Source organism: Lontra canadensis, unplaced genomic scaffold (assembly GCF_010015895.1).
Source record: "Lontra canadensis isolate GAN:19392208 unplaced genomic scaffold, GSC_riverotter_1.0 scaffold75, whole genome shotgun sequence".
NCBI classification, from domain to species: domain Eukaryota; kingdom Metazoa; phylum Chordata; class Mammalia; order Carnivora; family Mustelidae; genus Lontra; species Lontra canadensis.
In genome coordinates this window covers 4,479,165-4,501,804 of record NW_022631069.1, presented here as the reverse complement: position 1 = coordinate 4,501,804, position 22,640 = coordinate 4,479,165, and the positions used below count along the sequence as shown (strand labels likewise).

At 44.4% G+C, this 22,640-nt stretch overlaps 1 protein-coding gene across 1 annotated transcript in view; it reads right to left on the bottom strand.

The window, feature by feature from the left end:
• The window catches only part of CASQ2 (calsequestrin 2), a 62,693-nt gene that overhangs the window by 6,979 nt on the left and 33,074 nt on the right, over positions 1-22,640 (bottom strand). The window contains exons 5-8 of the mRNA XM_032881357.1: positions 20,718-20,791; positions 15,126-15,256; positions 13,479-13,524; positions 7,192-7,246 (exon numbers count right to left, since the gene is read on the bottom strand). Of these exons, the coding sequence (XP_032737248.1) occupies positions 7,192-7,246; positions 13,479-13,524; positions 15,126-15,256; positions 20,718-20,791 (306 nt within the window). The remainder of the gene's footprint in view (positions 1-7,191; positions 7,247-13,478; positions 13,525-15,125; positions 15,257-20,717; positions 20,792-22,640) is intronic.

The window sequence follows — 22,640 nt, the reverse complement described above, 5'->3', positions numbered from 1 at the left end:
TTACAGGTTTTCCCCCAATATCCAAAAGTAGAATATTCCTAAGAACCAAAATGTTGTAAAGTGAAGAAGCAATAACATGTCATAAAATCAAAAATCCTCTTGGGACTTCTTTTCATCAGCAAAAACAGATACTAATGTGGGTATTTTGTAAAAGCAAAGCAACATAATGAGAATGTTGGGAGAGCGAGGGAAGACTGTGTATCACTAGTCTCCAGGTATGGCAGACACCTGGGGTGAATAGAGCCACAGGCTTTAGAGTTCATTATCATTGTGGGAATTGTGTGGAGATGGGGTTGGGGTATATTACTCCTGCCTCCTGTAGGAGTGGCTGAGAAGGTCAAACCCCTCCAGAGTTCCACTGGCCCCTGCTATTTGAACCTTATAGCTCCTCCTTCCCTGGGCATAGAACTGTGTCAAAACAGGGAATCTGTGGATCATGTGTCATAATACACAGACCACAATGGGAAATTCTCCAAAACACTTTCCATGACTACTTTCAAGAACCAGAAGGAAGTATTCTAGAAGGTGAGAACCAAATGCAAAAGTGAACTTGATAAATCAGAAATTCACGAAGAGGCTAAAATTCAAAGACACAGACCCTGATTCACATAGAAAGTACATCTGAGGATCAAAAGACAGACTTGAATAAAGGGAGGGGAGAAGCCATCTAGGCACCATATTGTAGAGGGACAAAGGCGTCATGAGTACTATAGCTGAACACGCAAGAAAGCATGGTAGGTTTCTGATAGAAAACCCCACAGAATGTTGGAACTAATGAGAAGGAATGATGCATATAGATCTTTTCTACTCTACATGCTAGAGCAGGTTTGGAGATAAAAATGAAAAGATAGAAGGAATAAAAAATGGGTTCTGCTAGAAAACTTAAATGGGTGGCAGTTTTTTTATGTAAACAAGAAAAGTCAAATTTTTCGCTTAGTGCTTAATTTTAGGAATACGAAACGTTTTTAAGTCCACAGAGGAGTAAGGAAAATTCAAAAAACATTCACAAAATACATCAATAAATGAGGCTGACATTAAAGCAGGAGAAACCTCATCTAGATCCAAGCGCAGCTTTTTGACTTTTGAGATGATGAATTCCATAATGGACATAATCCTTCTGCATTCCTGGATATTTTCAAAGAACAGAACGGAGGGGAGGCAGCCCAAAATGATGCTTAAACACACAGACATTGGTGCAAACAACCTTGGTCCAAATCCTGGTTCTGTCATTTTGAGTGTGACTTTGGGCAAGTTATTTAAGTCTTGGTCCCTCATCCATAAAATTGGGATGATGATAATAAAAGTACCTATTTCATAAGGTGGTTGTAGGTTACATGAGTTAGTACCCTCTAAATCACTGAGACAGTGCCTAGCACAGAGTAAGTTTAAGCCATTATTCCTAAATGATCTGGATTTTTCTGCCTGAACACAAGGAACCTGGCCATTCATCTCTCCATTCAGGGCATAGGTAACAAGTACAATGATCTGGGCATAAGCAGTGTGTTTGATACAGTCTCGGCACCACACAGTAGAGAAGACAGGCTCGTAGGAAGTCACGCCAGGAGATAGTATGTCATGGGGTGGTTCCTTCTGGCCCCTGCTCATGATTCTATGACTGAAGGCCTCAGGGGTGGCTGTGCCAGCAGTTGTGAATATGAGAACCTTGCCCCAATATGTGGATTAGAGCAAGGTTTAATTCCTTTATTTTAAAGTCATTAAGCTAATTTGGATATTCCTGATTCAAGGTTCACAAGCCTGATACATTCTCTCCCCTTTTATTCGCAGCCTTGGATGTGGACCTGCTGGAATGGATTCTCTTGCATCTGGGAAAGCTGAGTTAAGGCAGCTGAACTGGTCTCCCAGGTATTTAATTGTTAAAATTGCAAGTTACAAGTTCAATTTCCTCTTAGGGAGAGCTTCTGTTTCTTTGTAAAACAGGTGTCCAGGCAGTTGTCTTGGAGAAGGGAAACAGCCACCGTGGACTCTCCCTTTTTGACCAGGAAGGCAGGCGCAGGAAGCCATATTTCACTTTTGTAATTCAGTTTAAAGACCAAGACGAGTCCACAATTGCGATTGCATGAATGAATGGATGGATTTGAATGGATAAATGTTTCCTTCATCAGTGATACCCTAAACTTAGAGCCCTTTTGAAACTGTGGCCATGTATCTTTCAGGAGGAAGAGTCCATAATATTTCTAAAAAGCTAGATTTCTTTTTAAAAGGAGGAAATATTATTCCATGATTTGGGGGCTAGCGATTATTTCATCACCAAAACTAGAGGACTAGTCAATGTTTTTAATCTTCACATCTAGTCCTGATGGCAACAGGAAGATTTTCTTATTTGCATTTTAAAGATGATGGAGTTGAGACACAGATAGAGTACGTGGCTTGCCAAGCATCACATGGGAGCAAGTGGAAGAGCCAGGATTCTAACTCAGTTCTTTGGTCTGCAGGTCTAGAACCATTTCCACAATCACTTTTCCTCCCCGTTCTTGGCATTCCTGCCAAAGCTATTGCCATCTTCCTTCCTCAAGATTGTGCTTGAGATTTGTGAGCTGAGTGGGAAAGCTTCCATAGGAGGGAAACAAGAAGGCAGCAGGGGGGCAGAACCCTCTGGAGGACGGAGCCCCTCTCCCTCCACCCCCATGCTGCTGAGCACCCTCCTCCTCCTGGCCACACTGTTACTGTGTTGGGTGGGTGGGTTAAAGTCAGCGAGGTCCCTAAGTGACTGGAGTCTCAGAGATCCACCTAAATAAATAAGAGGGACATGGTGTTGTGAGAACCGTGACTCCCTCCCATGCCACACTGACTTGGAACCTAAAGTCCCACGACCCAGGGCTGAGGGCTCGTGTGGAGCCAGGTTTCCCACGGTGAGCAAGAGGCCTCTGGGAATCCCATCTCTGTGGGAGGGGAAACCGGTGATTATGCTCTCCTCCTTCCCAGGCAGGGAGGATCTGGTGGGAATGAGGCTGCACCAAGCCCTGGGGGACCAGTTCCAAGCCACTCAAAACCCTGTCAGACCAGGGCTGGGTCTGGCAGAGAAGTGGGTATCTTAGAGCACAGACTAAGAGCTGGGAGCCTGGGTTTGAATCCCAGTTCTACCACTTATTAGCTGTGTGACCTGGTGACATTATTTAACTTCCTATACCCCTGCTTCCTCATCTGTACATCGGGGAAGACTGTAAGGATGGTACCTAAGACACAGGGTTGTTGGGAAGATTACATGCATGGTTAGCACTGAGCAAGAACCAAAAGTCAAATTTGATAAACCAGATTTACATTGGGAAGCTCAAATAAACAGTCAGCACTCTTACTTAAGACAACTGATCTCAGAAACATTTTCCAAGAACCCCAGGCAGTTGCAATCCTGTCGGAACAGGGCTTGGAGATGTTCACTGCAGGGCCAATCCACGCGTGCACACAGCAGCCTATCCTTGCATTTCCAGCTTGTTAGTGCTAATGTTCCCTGGGCCCTTAGAGGATATCCATCCAGCATGCGCTCATGTAGAAACGCCGCTCCTCGAACCTTTCAGCAGGTGTTATAAAGAAGATGTCAGCCTGATGCAGACACATCTGGGGGCAGCAGAGGAGAGGTGCTCATTTTCAAACCTGTCAAACAGCAGCTCCAGGGGCATCCTGAGCGCAGGAGCTGGACAGGCCCTGAAGGAGGAAGACCGAGCAGCATGCAGGGCCTGGGGCAAGAGCAGAGAGCCCAGGCTCGTCCTTCCAGGGCCCAGAGAGCGGACACTCCAGCCTTGGGAGCAAGCTCACAGCTGGCAGTGTTGGAACTGCTCAGAGAAGCGCCCCCCGGGGACTCAGGTCACTCGGATAGTCAGTTGAATTCCAAATCTGGGAACATCAGTGGACAGCAGGGAGAACAGCTGACTTCTCTTCTTTAATTGGCTCTCAAGCTTCCAGGTGGCTGCGTTCTCCTGCTCTCCCTGCCCCCCTCCCCCAACAGTGCAGCAGCATCACTGGGCGTGCTCAGAGCCAGCCTCGGGCCGCGCAGTCCCGCAGGTAGTGGGCTCAGCTGCACTGGGTGCTGAAGAGCCGGAAAGAAATCTAAGTTCGTGTGTCCACTGTGCCCCTAGCCGCGTGATCTCAAGCAAGTCACCAAACTTCTCTGGGTCTTGCTCATGGTGAGGTGGCGGGGTGATGAAGGGTGGGAGAGAGGAAGGAGGGCAGGCTGAAGGATCACTGGAGGAGGTCGCCAGGGCTAGTAAGTGCAAGGGGCCCTCAAGTCTACAGCAAGGCCTCCTGTCACCGTGAAGGAAGTCAGACAGCCCTCAGCTTCGTTCTTGGTCTCAGCCTCCTCACTTGTAAAATGGGAATAAAACGAGCAGCGCCCACATGGGGTTCTGGCCCGTAAGCATACAAGAAGTGATCAAGAAGTGATCATCACCAGCCTCATCATCATCAGGCCATGGTCAGAGGTCAATAAAGCCTGCCAGGATTTGAATCACAGCAAGCGATCTGGGCCCTTTAACCTCTCAGACCACTTTTCTCCTCTGAGCTGGGATGGCAATAATCACGCATTTATCACAGTCTGGCTTTAGGGACCCAACGAGATCATCTCCGTACAGCACAGTTCCTTGAGACTGTTAGCTCTTTCAGGAGAGCTGTATGGACTTCCCGGACAGATGACCGTCTGTCTTTAGCCGGTGGGCAGGGGTCCCGTTGGGGCAGTCGGCCAGGTCCAGCGAGAGCAGAAGTATAAAAGGAACCGCTGTCTGGGCAGCAGTGAAATTCCTGGTCCTACAGCCACGCCCCCTCTGCCCCCGGGTCACACATCAGTGACCTTCGGGTAATGACTGACTAGCTGCAGCGTCAGGACTTTCACAGAAAAGCCTTTCCTAGCCCTGAGTGGGCCAGGCCCTCCCTGGATGAAAAAATACACTTCGATCCCCCACACATTGCCCACCCCCCTTCAGTGCGTTTCTTCCAGCTTCCCAGGAACAAGCCCCAGCTTGGGCTCCTCTGGGGAAAGACGCAGCTTCAGGCCCAAGGATATTTGTGCAAGGAGGAGGTGGAAGTAGTTTCAGGAGCTTGATTCATTGCAGCAGCAATCTCGGTCAAACAGGTTCCAGCAACTTCTTGCAGGCTTCTTTGTTCCATTGTTCCAGAGGGCCAGACAGGCTTCCCCACAATCCTGGAAGAGGGCAGGTGGGGCAGAGGGAGGAAGCCCGCTGGGGTCTGGCCAGCAGGCTGCTGCTGATGGCAATTTCATCTCTGTTCACACAACACCAGGGATCCGACTCTGTTTGATTATAGCTTATAAACCCTGGGCAATTGGCTTCCTTCGGTATTTTCCCCTACAGGGGCAGAGGGGTGGCCAGAAAATGTTGGAACCATACTGGCATTTTTTTTTTTTTTTTTCAGACAAAGGCTAGATATCCTTCAAGAGTTTTGCCAACTCTGCAAGTCAATGATGGGAAAAGTGAGACCTCAGTGAGCATTCAAAAACTAGTAAAAACAAAGGGGGGAGGAAACCCTCAAATAATTTGGAGCATCAATTTGGTTTTGATACAATGGAACATTGTTTGGCCCTAAAAAGAAGTGAATTACTGATATGTGCTACATATTGGATGAATCTTGAACACATTATGGTAAGTGAAAGGGGCCAGGCATAAAAGGCCACAGATTACATAATTCCAATCACATGGAATGTCCACGATAATCAAATCCATAGAGATAGAAAGTAGATTTGTGGTTGCCAGGGACTGGGGGAAGGAGGAAGAAATGGGAGGGACTGCCAACGGGTATGGGGTTTCCTTTTGAGGTGATAAAAATGTTCCGGATTAGTGTACAACTGTGTGAATACACTAAAATTACCACCGAATCGCACACTTTAAAAAGGTGAATACTGTCATGTGTGGATTATCTCTCAAGATTAAAAACTGTATGATAATAGCATTTAGGTTTCCATCTGTAGGAACTATGGAAGCTAAGAGTGTATTAACATCAACAACAAAAACAGGAGTGGGGTTGAAGTGTTGGGGCTCAGTCTTGGTCAGTCATCCGCTTATCCTATCACCTCCTGACAGCTGCTTATTGAGTACATACTATGTGTCAAGGTGCTGTACAAGGACCAGGTACATACTGAGGACCAAGACAACCTGGGGCTCCTTCATGGCCCACTATGAACTCCTTGTGCCCTCTTGGGCAGATTGCTCAACTCCTTGAAGCTTCCTCGTCTGTCCCTGTGAGTGTACAAGAGGTCTCCGGCAAATACCACAGTTCTGCAGTACCTGGGGCCATGGTTCCTAAACCGGATGGTGCCTTAACACTTGCCTCTGAGCTCTGTGCAATTACAGGTTTCGGAAGGTCCTGTTATAATCAGCCCCAGGTGGCTTTGGTTCTCATGCTGTCACGTTTGGGGACCTCATGGCCCAAGGCTGGCTGCTGAGCCATCCTAAATGAAGTTCCTTGCCTTCTCTGTGTGTTGTCTAGATCGTGCCTAGTCTCCCCATATGTGCCGCAGAATGCCCACTTATGCTTTGGGGACCCTTTATGTCACAGCATTGCCAGAGGGACTCAGCATTCTACAGCCAGCAATATTGATTTTTCCTGCACTTCCCTCTCCACCGATGCTAAAAAGAATGTGACCAGGAAAAAGTCATCCAGGTTCCAAAATAAAACAAAGCTGCTCATCCGTTTATAGGGTCATTTTGCACTTTAGAAATTAACTGCCAGTTTTGTCCAAGCCTCACTCTTTGAGGGAGTGTTTTCTATTAAGTTTCCCAAGCACAGACCATATTTTACAAAGCAAAGCATACTTTGGTTGTAGTTGAAATGTAGGATTGTTATTTATATAGACTAGATCATAATACTGTTAAATAAACTTTTAATGTGGACGGACATTTCTCTCTCCCTCTCTCTCACATGCACACATGCGTGCACGCGCATACACCGTGTAAAGCTAGGATGTTTTTATATCCCTCCAGTACTCAGTGCTTCTTCCTAGTTTGGACAGCCAAGCAGAAAAGAACGAGGCTCTGATCCATCCACATGTCTTAGCTGTGTGCACAACTGACAACAGACTCACACCTAACTGGCGACCACCAGGGGGTGCCCAATATCTTGCAGTGGACTTGCAGACAAGCACTGAGGCAAGAGCAAGGAAGGAGGGCTGGCAAAGGGGAGAAGTCAGATCTTGCTTAAGGTGTCAAGGGACAGATGGGGGTTTCCTACCTGGGTCACTCCTCTCTGCAAAGGCCACAATGTGGATCCCATTCAAATCGTCTTCCTGGAGGAGAGAAGAATCAGAGGTTACACTCCCAGGTGGAGAGATAGAAAGGAACAAGTCAGGGACAGAGACGAAGGGTGGCATGGAAATGGGAAGCGGGGAGGTGTTGGGGTAGTGGACATGGGGCAGGGGAACTGAGGGGTGCACAGTAAGGAGGGAAATATTGATGAGCAACTGGGCAGAATGCGTGCCGTTTGATCCATGGGTTTACAAGACAGGAGAACACCCACTACACACAAGACATCAGCACTGAATGGGCCTCACTCCTGTGGGCTGTGGGGTCCAGGACAGCAGCAGTAAAAGGCAAAAGGAGGAAAAACATGATTGTGGTTATTAGGAGCTCCAAGGGCAACAATCACTCTGAATATAGCTCGGTAAATTGTCAGTCTGTGTTTTGAGAATTCACCACCCGCAACCAGCAATTACGGGAAAGTCTGAATGCCCTCGACAAATCCTGAAACGGTCCCCAGACTGGCAGCAGACAGGAATCTTCTAGGTCAATGAAGACGTGGGTCTCTTCTGTTCACGCAAGAATCATATACAAATGTAGGGCTCCTCTGTGAACACTCCTCCTACTGAAAAACCTGTGTAGTCAGTAAGGGGTGCCTTGCTGATTATGGCATCCAGGTTCCCACCTTGGGGTCCTTTCTGCTCAGGTCCAAATTTTGCTGAGGGCCTCTAACACGTTTCTGGGAGTGTGGGAGGCTATGGGAAAAGTGGATTTGGGAACTAGGGAAAGTTGAGGGTGTGACGTGGCACGTGGGTGTGGCTGCGGTGGCTGAGGCCAAGGCCAAGAATTCAGTGAGTATGTCACATCCCTGAGCAAGCAAACAGCATTGCATAGTTCTATGTTCTGGACAGAAAGGACCGTACACCTGTGTCTCCTTTGCACCAATTCTTTGTGCCTCTTTTGGAGGAGGCTTTGTTGTGAGCAATGTGATTACCAAAAAAACATGGAGAGGAAGATGTTTAAGAAGGAGGCACCCGGGACAAATCTGAGTGAATACCGATTATCACTGACACAGGGAAAGGGAGTCACAGGGTATCCAGGATAGCATATCAGAATCATCCTGTGGAAAAAACTCCAGGCATCTCCCCGCTCCCATGATCCCCGTTTCCATTTCAATTGATTTTAATGCTGGTGCAATCCTATCTAAATGCTAATTTTTCCCCTTTGAGTTTGGAATGGATAAAAGCTCCAAAAATTCTGAGAGATTAAATGGAAAATATTATTATTAAAAACAAGAGAGTGGGCATGGGCTTGGTCAGATGCTCTGGGGAATTGAATTTTACAGATATATGTGTGTGCGTGTGCATGTGTGTGCAGGTTTATTACACAAATCCGACACCAACCAGAAGGGGAGTCCAAGGTTTCACTGTTTTACATTTGCTATTATCGCCAGACAGAATATCCTGATCAGTTCTCATTAGGCTGTCCTGTGTCTCTGTCTCCTGCCATCAGCAGGAAGTGAGCAGTGTTAACTCTGTGAAGCAGGCTTCAATTCTGTGTGCCCTTCTAGAACACATTTGAAATTGCTTTTGGAATTAAGAATCCATATTCGTTTGTTAAGAGGCTGCTCACAATGTGGCTGTCACTCCCCAGGCCCAAGATGGTGCCTGGATGGAGGGCTCTCATCCAGTCAAAGAACCCGTCTCTTTGTAGGGATCAAAGAGTCAGTTCACAAACCTGTAGAGAACACTGGCAAAGAGGCAGGTGCCTGCTTGGGGCCGGGTATTTTCAGTAATAAACTCACAGAGCAAGAATCCATGGGGGAAGCGTATAAATCAGGGTTCCTCAGTGAGAATCCAGTGTGCACAGGGGAGGAAGAGCCAAGCTGACCATGCATAGGACTGAGACCCCCTTGGGGGGCCTTCTCTGATCCCCACAGCCTATGCTCCAGATCACCCATTTAGCCTTTGGATCACATTGCCTTGGAAACTCTCTTTTTAATAGCACAAATCTTACCTTCTCAACCAGATGGCAAGCTCTCTGAGGGAAAGGATTATGCCTTAAAAGCAAGGATAATTACAATGGCCACAATAGTATCTGCCCCCTGCCTTTCTTTGTATCAGTTCTTTACAAGTATGTCATTTCTAAACCGCAAATGAAAGTCTTATTCCTATTTAGTGCTTAAAGAATTGAAGTGACTTACCTAACGCCACAGAACTGGTACGTGACATAACTGGGATTCAAGCCCGTTCTGTCTGGCCCCACGTGCTTTTTCTTTCTCACTGAAGGGGTCCAGAATAAGCCACTGTGGCATAAAAATTATTTTGGGCTGAAAGCATATGAATTCCTGAATGCCTTATCTACCTAAAAACAGAGAATCCCAAAAGAACTCAATTGTCATAAACCCATACTCAAGAACCGTTCTAATTTCTCTTCTTAGACAGATATTATCACAGAACTAGCAAATCTCCCATCTATTCCCCAAGGGCCCGTTTCTTTATCCAAAGACATGGTTTGTTTTTCCATAAATTCCCTTTCTCCCCAACCTTCTAACAAGTCATTTTTTCTCCCAGAAGTGCCTCTTGCCTCTTCCATTTCCAATTAAGTTGGTATATAAGCCCCTTGTTGAGTCACATTTCCTTGTAAACTCCCTTGCATAAATGGGTCATTAAATCTGTCTTTTGCCCATGCTCATCTGTGTTTTGTCAGTTTAATTTGCAGCCCTTTAATACAGAACCTAAGAGGGTAGAAGGAACAATTTTCCTCCTTGACATCATTAATAGCAACAGAATGAGTCTGTTGTCCCTGCAGGGTTTGCAGATGTTTCAAACTCAGATTAGTGACTCTTAGTTAAAGGAGCCTGGTAAGGGGGTTTTATGTAAAATGACTGAGCCCCATATCCCCCCAAAGAACTGGAGACTTAGGAATACTTTGGTGAATACCCTACTCTGAATTCTCTTTCACTTTGTACATTTATCTATCATAGTATGAGCATACTGGAGTGGTATTAATATGTTTTAAGATTGTTTCATTTGTTCAACCCTGAACTTCTAAGGACAAAATAGCAATGTTCATTTTTATAAACCCTGTGCTTAGTAATAGGTTCTTGTGAATTTCCACTGACTTAAAAAAAAAAGGATATGTTGATAAAAAGCTTACACACTAGTTGAAGAAAATGGAAAGTATTAGAGATACCAAAAAGAAACCACACATCAGTCACCCACCAACCAGGTATATTACCACTGTTACTGTTTTGCTCTGTTTCCTTCAGGTTCTGTTGAATGTTTGTTCTCTTGAATGAAGCAATGCAAAGAAAAAAACATGCACTTAAAACTACAGACTCCCTGGTGCAATGGAATGTTCCAAGGGCTTATCTGGAGGTTTCTGGCCCCCTTTTGGAAGTACCACTTTGTTATTGCCACAAAGAGAGAAGGTTCTTTCCGAAGGAACTGCTGAGTCCCCCATCCCCATGCACTTTTGCCCAGAACTCTGACCACTTGCCAGGATGGAGAGCTGGTTGGAAGGTAAGAGTATTGAAAGGGAAGGACAAGTCGGCACTCAGTCTGGACCACCTTGCCCCACCTTGACGTTCTTTGAATCTAAATAAGCAAATAGCTGTTTAATTTACACAAAGAAAGTATCGCTAGCCACCAATTTCTTTAGTAATAATCAAGTATGTGTTTTTTATGGTTTGCTATTTAAAAACCCACACAATGAGAGAAAGAAAAAGGTCAATAGTCGCTTTAGCTTGACTTAGTTTTCCTATCTTATTTAAATATTTTGCAACGTCTGGGGAAGTGGGTGTTGAAGATAAAGACTTCCAAGGTCATAACTGGTCACTTTTCCCAGCTTCTGTGGTTTCATTTGCTGCAGCCCAGTGGTCCATGAAGATGCTGCTCTTTGGGGCAATGCTTCCCTAGGTGGCAAAGGTAGATGGGGAAGGCACTTGAGAAGTGGCTTCCCAGAGATCCCTTTGACAGATTGATTTCTGCTTCTCCTTTTTAAGGATGGAAAGATGATCCTGCCTTCCCTCCGTAGTTGGAGACTTGGGACCGGTGAGGTCTGGTTACAGCTCCTGAAATGTCACGTGGATAGTCCATGATGGTGTGCAGGTAAGAAGAAACCCAGTCTAGTTGCCCTTTTCTCTACCAGGTTAAATTTAATACAAAGCCCTTTCCTGATTAGAAAACAATTGAATATATAGTAATGGTGGAGAATATGAGCCATCAGTTCTATTACAGCCAAAGGCAGTAACTTCTCTTTTCCCTTAAGTGAAAAGAGAGCAGAGAATGAGTTGCGGTGAATCCAGAGAGTGAAATTTCTGAACATCTGCCTGTGATATATGAGAGGGAACATTTCTACTGGGCAGTGTGGGGGGCCAAGGAGTATTTGTGGTCAGGGGGAGGGAACAGGACACAGCTCTCCCACCACGGCATATGGTGTCAGGGATGTGATATAGCTGTGTCATTAAGAGAAGGTCTGAAGGAAGGGCTTCTCTTAGGGATGAAGAAAATTAAAAGAACTAAGAACAGAGACATAGCAGAAGAGAGCAGTGACAATAGCTCTCAATTTAAAATGGTCATGAAAGACAGAGAAAGACCAGGTAGCAGATTCTGGTAACCAAGAACTCATACCAGGTTAAAGACTAAAGAATAGAACAACAAACCTCAGATGTGAGATCCAAGATCAGATCCTGGGCCAGGAAAAAAGAATTTTGTGTGTGTGTGCTATAAAGGACATTAGTGGGACACTGGTCAGTTTGAATAAGGTCCATAGGTGAAATAGAATTATACGAATTTCCTGATTTTGTGTCTGCTAGCTACTCTCAAACAATTCAGGGCAAAAAAATGTTTATATCCATTATCTGTCAAGAAGTATGTGATCAAGCAAAGAAAGTAAAATGTTAACATTTGTGGAATCTGGTAAAGAGATCATGGAATTCTTTACATTATTTTTCGTAAGTGTGAAACGATTTTAAGTAAAAGGTAAAGATATTTTTTAAAGGAATGTTATTTTAAAAACACTGCTACACTCTTTTTAAATCTGGTAACAAGACCTTTTAAAGATTACAGTTTTGAAAGGTTTAAATATTAAGAAAATAGGTTTCCATTACTGCTGGGTTATTCTTCGAAAGTCCGATTCTCCAGACTGGACGACTTGCTCTTCAGTGTCTTACGAAATGTTTGTTCTGCCTTCAGACATACAAAAAGTTACCAGCCAGTAAGATATCAAGTGATAAGTTACTTCATGGTTCTGTTCTTCTGTCATTTTAGACTCTGAATCAAAGACTAAATAAATAAATGCTTTCATGTTAATTCCTTTCTTCTCCCCCACCCCCTTGACAAAATGGCACCTCATGGGGATATGCTTACTCTGGGGAACTATACTGAAGAGAACATGAGATTTGGCTCCAAATGATCTAAACTTAAGTCCCAAGATCTAATGCTTATTAGTTATGTATCCTTGATTAATCAACTTAATCTGTACGATCACCAGTTTCCCCATGTAAAATGAGGTTAAGTAATATTTGTTCTACTTCACTTTTTAGAATTCTTGAAACATCCAGGTTAAAAGAATACTTTGGAATGCTTTGAAGAATGCTCCACAGGTGTTGTTTGTTATTGGTTATGGAATTTTGTATAAAGCTGATGTGGGATGGGATGGGATGGGATGTTGTACCTCCATGACCCTCTTTCTATACTATTTTGACTTGCCTGACACATTGTCTATGGCATAGACCTAGGGGATAATCTGACTCAGCACCTTCCAGAGCCTTGAGTTGATATTAATGAAAACAGCTACCATTAGTTGGCCAAACACCTCCCAGGTTCTAGGCTCTTTGCAACCACTCATCCTTATGAAAAGCCCTGATTTGAGAAGCAGAAACTAACTAAAGCTCAGAAAGATGACATGACTTGATACAGGAAGCAGAGCTACCAAGTAGCAGATTCTGGATGTGAACCCAAGTCTCGATGACTCCACAGCCTGAGTGCCTTCCATGATGTCACCCTGGGTCTCTGGTAGTCAGTGACCAGAAGCCAGTAGTGACTGTGGAAAATGAACTCAAAGATAGAGTAGTTTTGCCTTGTGGGTAGTACCCAAGAGGCTTAAATTAGATCCATGGAGAACTGGGCTTTGAGTGTGATGTTATCCACGTTTCAAATTCTCCATCATCTAGACATCCACTCCAGCAAAATAAAATGTGGTTTAAGATTGGGAACTCAAAGGGGTACTCCACTTGGGGTGGTGTCTACAAGGCAGAAAGAGTTTCTCATTTCTTACCCATGTTTCAAACATGTCTTCTGGACGCAGGCGACGTAGGGTGGGTCTGAAAAAAACAAAGATGAGCTTCTTTGAGTGGGGATTACCAAGGCAAACACCACAGCCTCAGCGTAGTGAATATAAAATGAGATGCTAGTTCATTTGCAAGGGCATGAAGAGCTCTAGAAATCTCCCCTAAGGAAATGGAGCTGTTCTACCCTGCTACATCACACAGGGAGCTAGCTGGGCCTGAAGCTCCCAGCCTTTTCACAGATCCATTTGATCCAAGGATTATATAAAGACTATTAGAGGGACCCCTGGGTGACTCAGTGGATTAGGCATCTAACTATTATTGATCTCAGTTCAGGTCTTGATCTCACAGTCATAAAGTTCAAGCCCTGTGTTAGGCTCCACTCTAAGTGTGGAGCCAAATAAATAAGGAAATAAAGTCGATTACAAACAATGGGTCAGAGGGTACAGGGTTAGCTTATTCCTAGGGCAAGAAGCCATTTCCTTCCTCATAGATAGGGCCCACGGCTCAAAGCCCAGAGCAGGCCCAGAATGAGGACACCTGGGAGAAGAAGCAGAAGTAGTGGTTCTCCCAAGCCAGGACTGCATTGTCGTATCATCAAGATCATCATTCAAAAGCTCTTTAGGGATGTTTGGAGGAACAAGTAAAATTATATTTTGTTCATGGTTTTATTTCCTTCTGAATGTTGGCAAATTGTATTAGACACACAGAAATTTCCTTCTCCAAATGCTGCCTCCCTATGGGGACCAGGACAACCAGGTGATGGAGTCATAGTGCTCCAGGTTCAGTGGACATATCTGAGCAGGCGTTGGAGAGGGAGGGTGGTGTGCCGATGTGTTGAACCCACTACCACATTCCATGTTTCAATATTGTCCCTCCCTCAAGAGCAGGGGTCAGCCAACCATAGCTGGTGGGCCAAATCCAGCCAGTGCCTCCTATGCTTATAAATAAGCTTTTATTGGGATACAGCCACACCCATTTGTTTACATACTGTCTACAGCTGCTTTCACACTACACAGCAAGGTTGAGTATTACAACAGAAACCATCTGGCCAACAGAACCTGAAATATTTATTCTCTGGCCCTTTACGGAAAAAGTTCGCTGATCCATGCTAGAGCTACTCTAAGTGGTATCAAATATGCCTCTCCCAGAAGTCTATGTATTAAACATGCATCCATGGCTAAGTTATTTAACTACTCTGAGCCCAATCCCTTGATCTGTAACATCAGGATAGTAATAATACTCCATAATGTTGAATATTAGATAAAATAGCTTCTATAAGCACCTGGCATGGTATTTGGCATATAAGAGGCTGACAGTAAATCTCTATTATTATTATTGTAGAATATGACTTGTAACTTACTCCGACTCAGAGGGGATTTGCTGATTGTGGAGAGTTGATCTACCTTGTTTGCAAGTATAGACCCATATTCAGAAAAGGTAGCAATATCGCTGCCCAACTGATCAATGACCAACAAAGCCATACTACTGATTTCAGTTCTTCTGGGGTAGTAACTCCAGGTTATTGCTCTTGGGAGGCCTAAAAATGTTAGGACTGAGAGGTTCTTCTCCATCCCCCAGGCCTTAGACCACTGCCTGTCCCCCACCCACCATCCCCTGCATGTCATCTGAGGCACCTTTGGTGCTCCTTCACAAACTCCACGATCTCCTCTTCTGTGTAAGGTTTGTCAGGGATGGCAATGGGCTCATCCATAAATGGCTCATAGAAGTCAACCTCATTCATCTTCAAGGACAATTTCTTTGCAACCTGTAACAATTAGAAACATAACAATAATTTCCTTGAATGCTAGTCTAGAGTAGCAGTGGGTTGCCCATCTATAAGAAGTGTGTGTGTTTTCTGGAAAAGATATGAGAGTATACCTACAGTTTTAACTTAAATGTTGAAGTGGTAGAAACTCATTGCCTAAGCCCTAGCTCGACCAATCAGAGAAGGACAAATCAAGGAAAAACCCTCTTTGGCAAATGAGATCCAACCAGGAGAAGGGAGCGGTAGGAATGAAAAGTGGGAAATCTAACTGTACAATCATCATCACTCCACTCTGTGTGCCAGGGCTGGAGAAAGAAGCAAATGTCAACAGAATAGTCTCAGTGTTCTGAGATGCATGGATTTAATTGAACCAATTTGGATAGCACAGGCAATTGACAGAAACCGTTTACAGCACACAAGTACTCAAAATCAGAGGTCAACCCATTAATCTGTCCTTGATCATCTCCTTACCCCTTCTTGTGATTTAGACAGAAGCAGGGTTATCTCTCAGTACTGGCTTGTCCAGTGGTTTCTCAGACTCTGGGAACTGTCTGCTTTGTTACCAGCCAGAAGGTCACCAACCATCCTGCTTTGTCGAAAACAGAGGGATTTCCCAGGGTTCAGACTCTTAAGCTAGAACTGGGATAGTACCCCAGCAACCCAGGATGAGGGGCTCACCCTCTACCAGATAAAAAACACGGGGAGCCAGCTTGCAGCCTGGAAGACGTCTGCTCTCTTGATTAAAGTGGCCACATAGTCTCACTGTTGGGGCAGAATGGGTGCTGTGTTTGCCTGCAGGGCTGCTGAGCTCAAGCCTCTTTTTGTGAAATGATTTGAGAGGCCTGGAATGTGCAATGCTTTGTAGAAAACCAAATGCCATTCTTTTCCCATTTGAGCTGAGGTCCAAGAAAGCACAGGGATGAACAGTGGTTCCCTTGAAACGAAAGAAGAATTGCCTAAGAGCTGACGCCCTGTGGTGGTAACCAACGGTGCAGAGGTCCAGGGCAGCCGTGACTAATTGGGAAGGGGGAGGAACTGGGTATTACATAAACCGTTACACAAGTAAGGCCATTCTGAGCAAACACGGGTGTCCCTATGGCTTTTGTCATCAGTCGCTATTAATTCTGGGTCACCATATTCCAAAAGACATTTCTCATAGGACTTCAGGGAAAGAAACTCTAGCATCCTACCCAGAGCTAAAGAAAACAGGCCATGTTAAGAGCTCCAGTCCATCAAAAGAGATTTATCATCATGTTGATGTGGTTTTGAGGGACAGGGAAGTGTGGGGTCTTTTCTTACTTTTCCCCCTCTTTGACAGGGTGGGGGTGGTGTGGATGCTGGGGTGGGCAGCATGGGAAGGAACCAGCGAACACATAACCAGGGGCTGGGTTTTCACATGTTCTTCACAGAGCCTGGCCCATCAGAAAATGGGCTGAAAATGACACTGGATTCTGGGTTGCTGACTTCACTGATAACATATTTTAGGAACCAGGAAACCGTGCTTAAAGGAAGTGGGGAGTGACCAGATGAAGGAAAACAGTAAAGGTAGTAAGCACCCAGAGGACTCACGCTGGGTCGGGCACTAGTGCGATTGATTACTTTGTACATCTTCACCTGGCTTGCTAAGGTAAAAACCATTATTATTACTTACTTTACAGATAATGAACTGGAGGCCCAGTCTTTGTTTGCAGTTTGTCAAGATCTTGTATGTGGAGGGGAGACAGCCCAAAGCGAATCCCAGACAGTGGTGTGTTCTAAACTATCACCTAGAATGGCAATCTCTTTTCATTCCCAACTTCTGAAGTGTGTGTGTGTGTGTGTGTGTGTGGTCCTTGAATGCCAGTGTCTGGGTATGCAATGTTAAGACCACAAACATGAAGCTGGATGGTGATATTCTTAAGTTTAGGTCTTAGGAAACCAGAAAAAAATTTTCCAGAGGGCTAGTCACTATATCCCACACCATGGAGTGCCCTCAGCCTGTATCCCAAGGAAAGCCCTTTCTCTCATTTTTTTTCAGTTGCATCTTGGCCAATAAACATGCCATCCTTAGCCCTCTGACTCTCTGACTCCATGGGATTCAGATCAGAGGTGTCATAGCTTGGTTTGGTATCAGGATGCAACTATTAGTGCTGGTCCCAAACCTATTAGTGCTGGTCCCAAACCTACAGGTCAGGTAGAATGCCCCCAAGGAGCTCTCTGGAAATGCATGTTCCTGGGCCTGGTCACAACACAAAAAAATACAAGTTTCATCTTAGATGTGGGTCCAGGAATCCATGATTTTAAAAGCTCTTTGGAGGAGACCCCTACGGACATTGGTTCAGCAGTCCTGACATCCCAGTGTCTTCATGGTTCTCTAACTCATATACTATGCTGAATATAACATATTTATTGGTTTGTCTACTTACTTTCTGTCTACCATCTTCTCCTTGTCCCCTCCCCCACCACACTAAACTCTAAATCCCACAGGGGCAGGAATCTGTTTTACTCCTTGTGGTGTCGCTGGTCTTTAGAAGAGATTCCAGCCCATAAAGTGCACTCGATAAATATTCTCTGAGTGAGCAAATGAATGAATAAATGAAAGATACTTCTAGTTGTACGTCTTCCCCACTTGTAGTAAGAGAACTCATCAACCCCATCTTATGTTTTCAGTAGATTCTTTTCTTCGATTCCCTAATGTTTTCAGGAGCTTCAGGATCTTTGCTGTCTCGAAGAGGAGTCTTGCAGTCTTGTATTTTTGAATCTTCTCTGGTCTTTCTCTCCTTCACCTCAGTAATGACCAAGTCCTCTTGTCATCTCCATGTCTGCCAGTTGGCTTTTCATCTTTGGGACTGTATTAGTGCCTCCTTGGCCCTGGCCTCGCCTGACTTCACACCTCTAGGAAACACCTTCCCTCCCCCTAGTCCTTTTGGGCTTCCCTCAGTCTCAACGAAAAGTTCTTGCAGCTCCCTCTTCTGCACCAGCGCCCCCTGCTGGACACCATGAGGCTTCCTTGGGCTCTGGCTCCCTCCCTCACCCACAAATGATGGATGAAATTTTCAGGTCCCAAATGGCACTGAGTCCTCTGCGTGTGACTACTCTTCTTTCCATGTTCCATGTAGAGGTAGAGAGTGTGTCTTTCTCCTTTTAAATGTTGTAAAATCCCACAAGGCTACATGAATGGGGACACTTATGACTCAGTGTCTTACAGAGTTTGGAGTGAAGAGGCTTCTGAGTTTGTAATTATAGCCTGACCTCACCTTCTTCATGGGCCATGGACACAAAACCATATGGTTGGGCTGGGAGGCATGTCTGAAAACCGATACCACCCTGAACTGAACAGTGGGCCACCCTTCAAAGAACTAAGGCTTTCTTTCTTGGCCTAGCCTGCCTGCCTGGTTGTGTTCTCTCAGATGAGTTCTGGCCCCCGGGAGCCACCTCAGTCACTGCTGGCCTGTCGTAATGGAATGGCAGTGATGTATTCAGTTTAGGTCTCCCTTTACCTCCCCTTCTCTGCTAAAGTTCTCACCCAACCTCCATTCCCCTGGGCTTAGATGGCTGCCTTTTATGCACAACAGGACTAGTTAACATTTACTGAATGCTCCCCACATATCAGACTTCAGCCAAGAGCTTCACGTGTATTGTTTCTTTCTCTGCACAGCAGTATGAACACTGACCTGAGATTACGCCTCAGTCTTCATTGCTCCCTTACTGTGTGACCATGGGCAAATCACTTAATCTCTCGGTGCCTTGGCTTCCTTCTATGTAGATTGAGAATACTAATATGTCCTTTATGGGCACTTTGAGATGACTGAAAGAGCTATGTAAACTCTCAGCACAGAGTCTAGCACGTAAAAGCTACTTAGTAAGTGGTAGTTATTATTGCTTTTGGTATTCTTGCTCTGGATCTCTCTAGACTCTAATCCAACCAATTAAGGTAAATTTTCTTCAGGCTTAGATTTTATTACTCAGATTATAGACTCTTCTGGATTATTTTCAATCTAGAGTTTTTAGAGCAGGGCCATATCCACAGAGGTAGTTTGATGTACGCATATACAGGGATTGAATACAACCATTTCTTGTCATACTCCTTCCCTGCTCCAGAACCTACAGGCTTCCTCCTGTTTTTCACAGAATACTTGAACTCCCATGGTATAAAGGCCCACGAGCCCTGCTCTTCAACTGCCTTACCCCTCAGTAGGTCACCCTCTGATGGACTTTGACTTGAATATAATCAGGATTTAGTTTGTCCTAGACTTATTTGTTCTAGTAGATATGGTGACTGAAAGTTTTTAGTTGTGATATGTGTGTGAGTGTGAGAGAGACTCTTATGTGTGTAGGTGTGGCTATGAGTGTGAGTACGTGTGTACTGAGAGTTATATAAGTGTGGGTGTGGGTTTGAGTGTGAGTGTGTGTGAGGAGGTGTGTGTTATGTGTGTACTGTGTGTGTCCTGTTTGTTGTGTGCTTATGTGTGTCAGGTTTGTGTGCTGTGTTTGTTGTGTGTTGTATGTGTGTGTTGGGTGTTTTACATGTGCGTTTTGTATGCATCTTTTGTGTGTTGTGTGTGTCTCTATGTGAATGTGGGTATGTGGGGATACACCCTGAATTTCAAGGGCAGGTACAGAGTCTTCTACTTAAGTGGATGTTACCAAGGAAGGGGCATGGGTGTGCATAGCTGGGATCTCAGCACTACTATTAATTCACTGGAGACCTTGGATATTACTTACTCTTTCTAAATCTGTTTTGTTATATGGGACATGGGACTTCTTGGCTCCCAAAGTTGTTTAAAGGCTTAGAGGTCATAGACATACAATGCATCAAGTTGTACCTGACACACAAAAAGCACTTGATAAGTAGTAGCCATTTTAGTCCTAACTGAAGTTAGAGTACAGTGTTCCACCCACAGTGAACTCCAAAAAAATTACCCACTGATTCAAGGTCCTTCATATGTGTTCTTTGGCTTACAAAATCATGAGCCACATCCAGAAAGAAAGAAAAATTGAATTACAGGTGAGTATATTAATGACATCTCTTGAAGATAATAGGTAAACTTATGGAAGCACTCCAGGTTTCAGATGACCAGTAGTCCTCCCCATTCCATTCCCCCATCCTAACCCAACAGAAGGGGAAGTATGCACCCCTGGGAAGGGAGAGAATAGCTCTAAAGACAAGGAAGCAGTGACTAGTGTCCTGGCACACTCTGCTCATGCACTGCCCATTCTTAGTGTTCAAGGTGGTTAAAAATGGTTCATCACTTTTCATCAGCTATTTTCAGAAATGAGCTTACTTCCTCTGAATTAATCATCTTTGTATTCATCTCCCATTCAAAAGTGACTTATTGCTGTATTTCTAACACTTCTGGAGAAAGTGTTAATGGATGGAAGATGGCAAATATTTCTAAAATTTAGAAAAGGACTGGGAAGTTCAGATTTTCATCCTTTATACCTACAGAAGTATCCAAATTGGGGTTTCATAGGTACTTACCCCTTTGTCGAAGGTAGCAAAAAATTTGATATAAGGTTGGAAGTGTTCAGCTGCCTCTTCGAAAGCCTTGTAATCTGAGAGAAAAAAAGATCAAAGAAAGAGAACTTTCAAAGATGCATGCCAAAGACATTTCTCTTTTTAAATAATGTAGAGAGAGTGGGGAGCCAATTAATTGTGACTGGAAAATTATTTAGTAGATTATTATCTAGATAGAAAATTATTTAGTTCTATTTATTTTTTTAAAAAATTTTACTTATTTGACAGAGAGAGACACAGCGGGAGAGGGAACACAAGCAGAGGGAGTGGGAGAGGGAGAAGCAGGCTTCTCGCCAAATAGGGAGCCCAATGCGGGGCTCGATCCCAGGACTCCGGGATCATGACCAGAGGTAAAGGCAGACGCTTAATGACTGAGCCACCCAGGTGCCCCTATTTATTGCTATTTAAACCCACAATTTCCCCCAAGGAGTTTGAGTTGACTGGTATTCTATTGAGCTAAAGAAGAACCCTTTACCACATTTTTATGTCTTTTCAGAAATTGGTAGATGGGAAGGAGAAAGTGAAGGAAACTGAGAAAGGGAGAAAAGAGAATATTAGACTCTAAACCCGAGGAAAAAGTTATTCCACTCAGACTCACCATTAGTTATGAGTGTATAAGCACAGCTTCCTATAAGTGACCACCAGGTGAGAAGGAAATCCATCTTAGTATGGAAAACAACCTTAGTCAAAAATGACATCATGAAAGTACTTTAAACTTCTTAGCAGAAGTCCCCCTTTTGGTAAACCCTCATTTTTCTTTCCCTCTTTTTAAGTTTTCATTCTTATTCTGATTCCTTGAGAAGATGATTTAAAATCAATCAAGCCTATGCTTGACTCTGGTTTCAAACTTGAATCCAAACTGGTCATGTTATGCCTGAGACCCATGAGCGTGGCCATGCTGTGCCTTATCACATCTCGTCAGTTACCTGGAGAAGACACTGGTATTTCAGCCTTAGAGGTGAGGGTGATGGGTATGGGAATGCTCTCAGGAGTGGTTCTACATAACATCCATAATCCTGAAAGTTGGTGACACTTTGATTCATTCTTAAGAAGATTAACCTCTTCTCATTTTGTGGAGTTCCCTATCTCTTAATCATTAGAGACATAAGCTTTTGCCTGAGTTCCAGGAGCATGCAGAATTTTTCAAGTCAATCAAAAACATTTCACGATTAATACTGGCTCAGGGAACACAAACATGAGTAAGACAAAGACAATGATCTCAAAGGCACACACCCCAGAGTTGGTATGGACCCTTAAAGAACCACAATGTAATGTGATGGTTGCTAGAATAGAGGTAAGTGCAATAAACACAGATGAGAGGGGGTTGAAAAATTTACAAGAATGCCCATCCATACTGATACACATTCACACAGACTTCTCCCCATAAAGGTAATTGGTTAGTTGGAAAATACATCATATAGCCTGATAGTTGAGGTAGAGAACTGGGTGGATGGGGAAGAAGATGGGTGAGAGGTTTGGAGAATGAATAGACAGAAGGTGGGAGAGAGTGGAAGGGTTAGGGCCACACCTAAGCGATTTACATCTGTCTAAAACTATAGTGGTCTCCAGCAGAATCATCTGTATCCTCCCTCCCTCACCCCCTTGTCCCTGATGAATCTCTCCCCACGTCCTTGAACTCCTCCCCTGCTGGAAAGGATGGCCTACACCTGTGTCCAGAGAATTCCCTTCTTCACCTAGGGAACCAATCTGTATCCCTTTTAAGATGAAAAAGGGTAGAGCAAGATAATTCCCCCAAGGTGACACTTCAAACTGTGGTTGAACCTTTAGCCTTTCCCAAATAGTGGTTGTCTTCTAGGGTACCTGGTCTAATCTGCTCTGTTTGATGTCATGTGACATCAGGTTTTTCCTGCCCTCATGTCCTGTTCT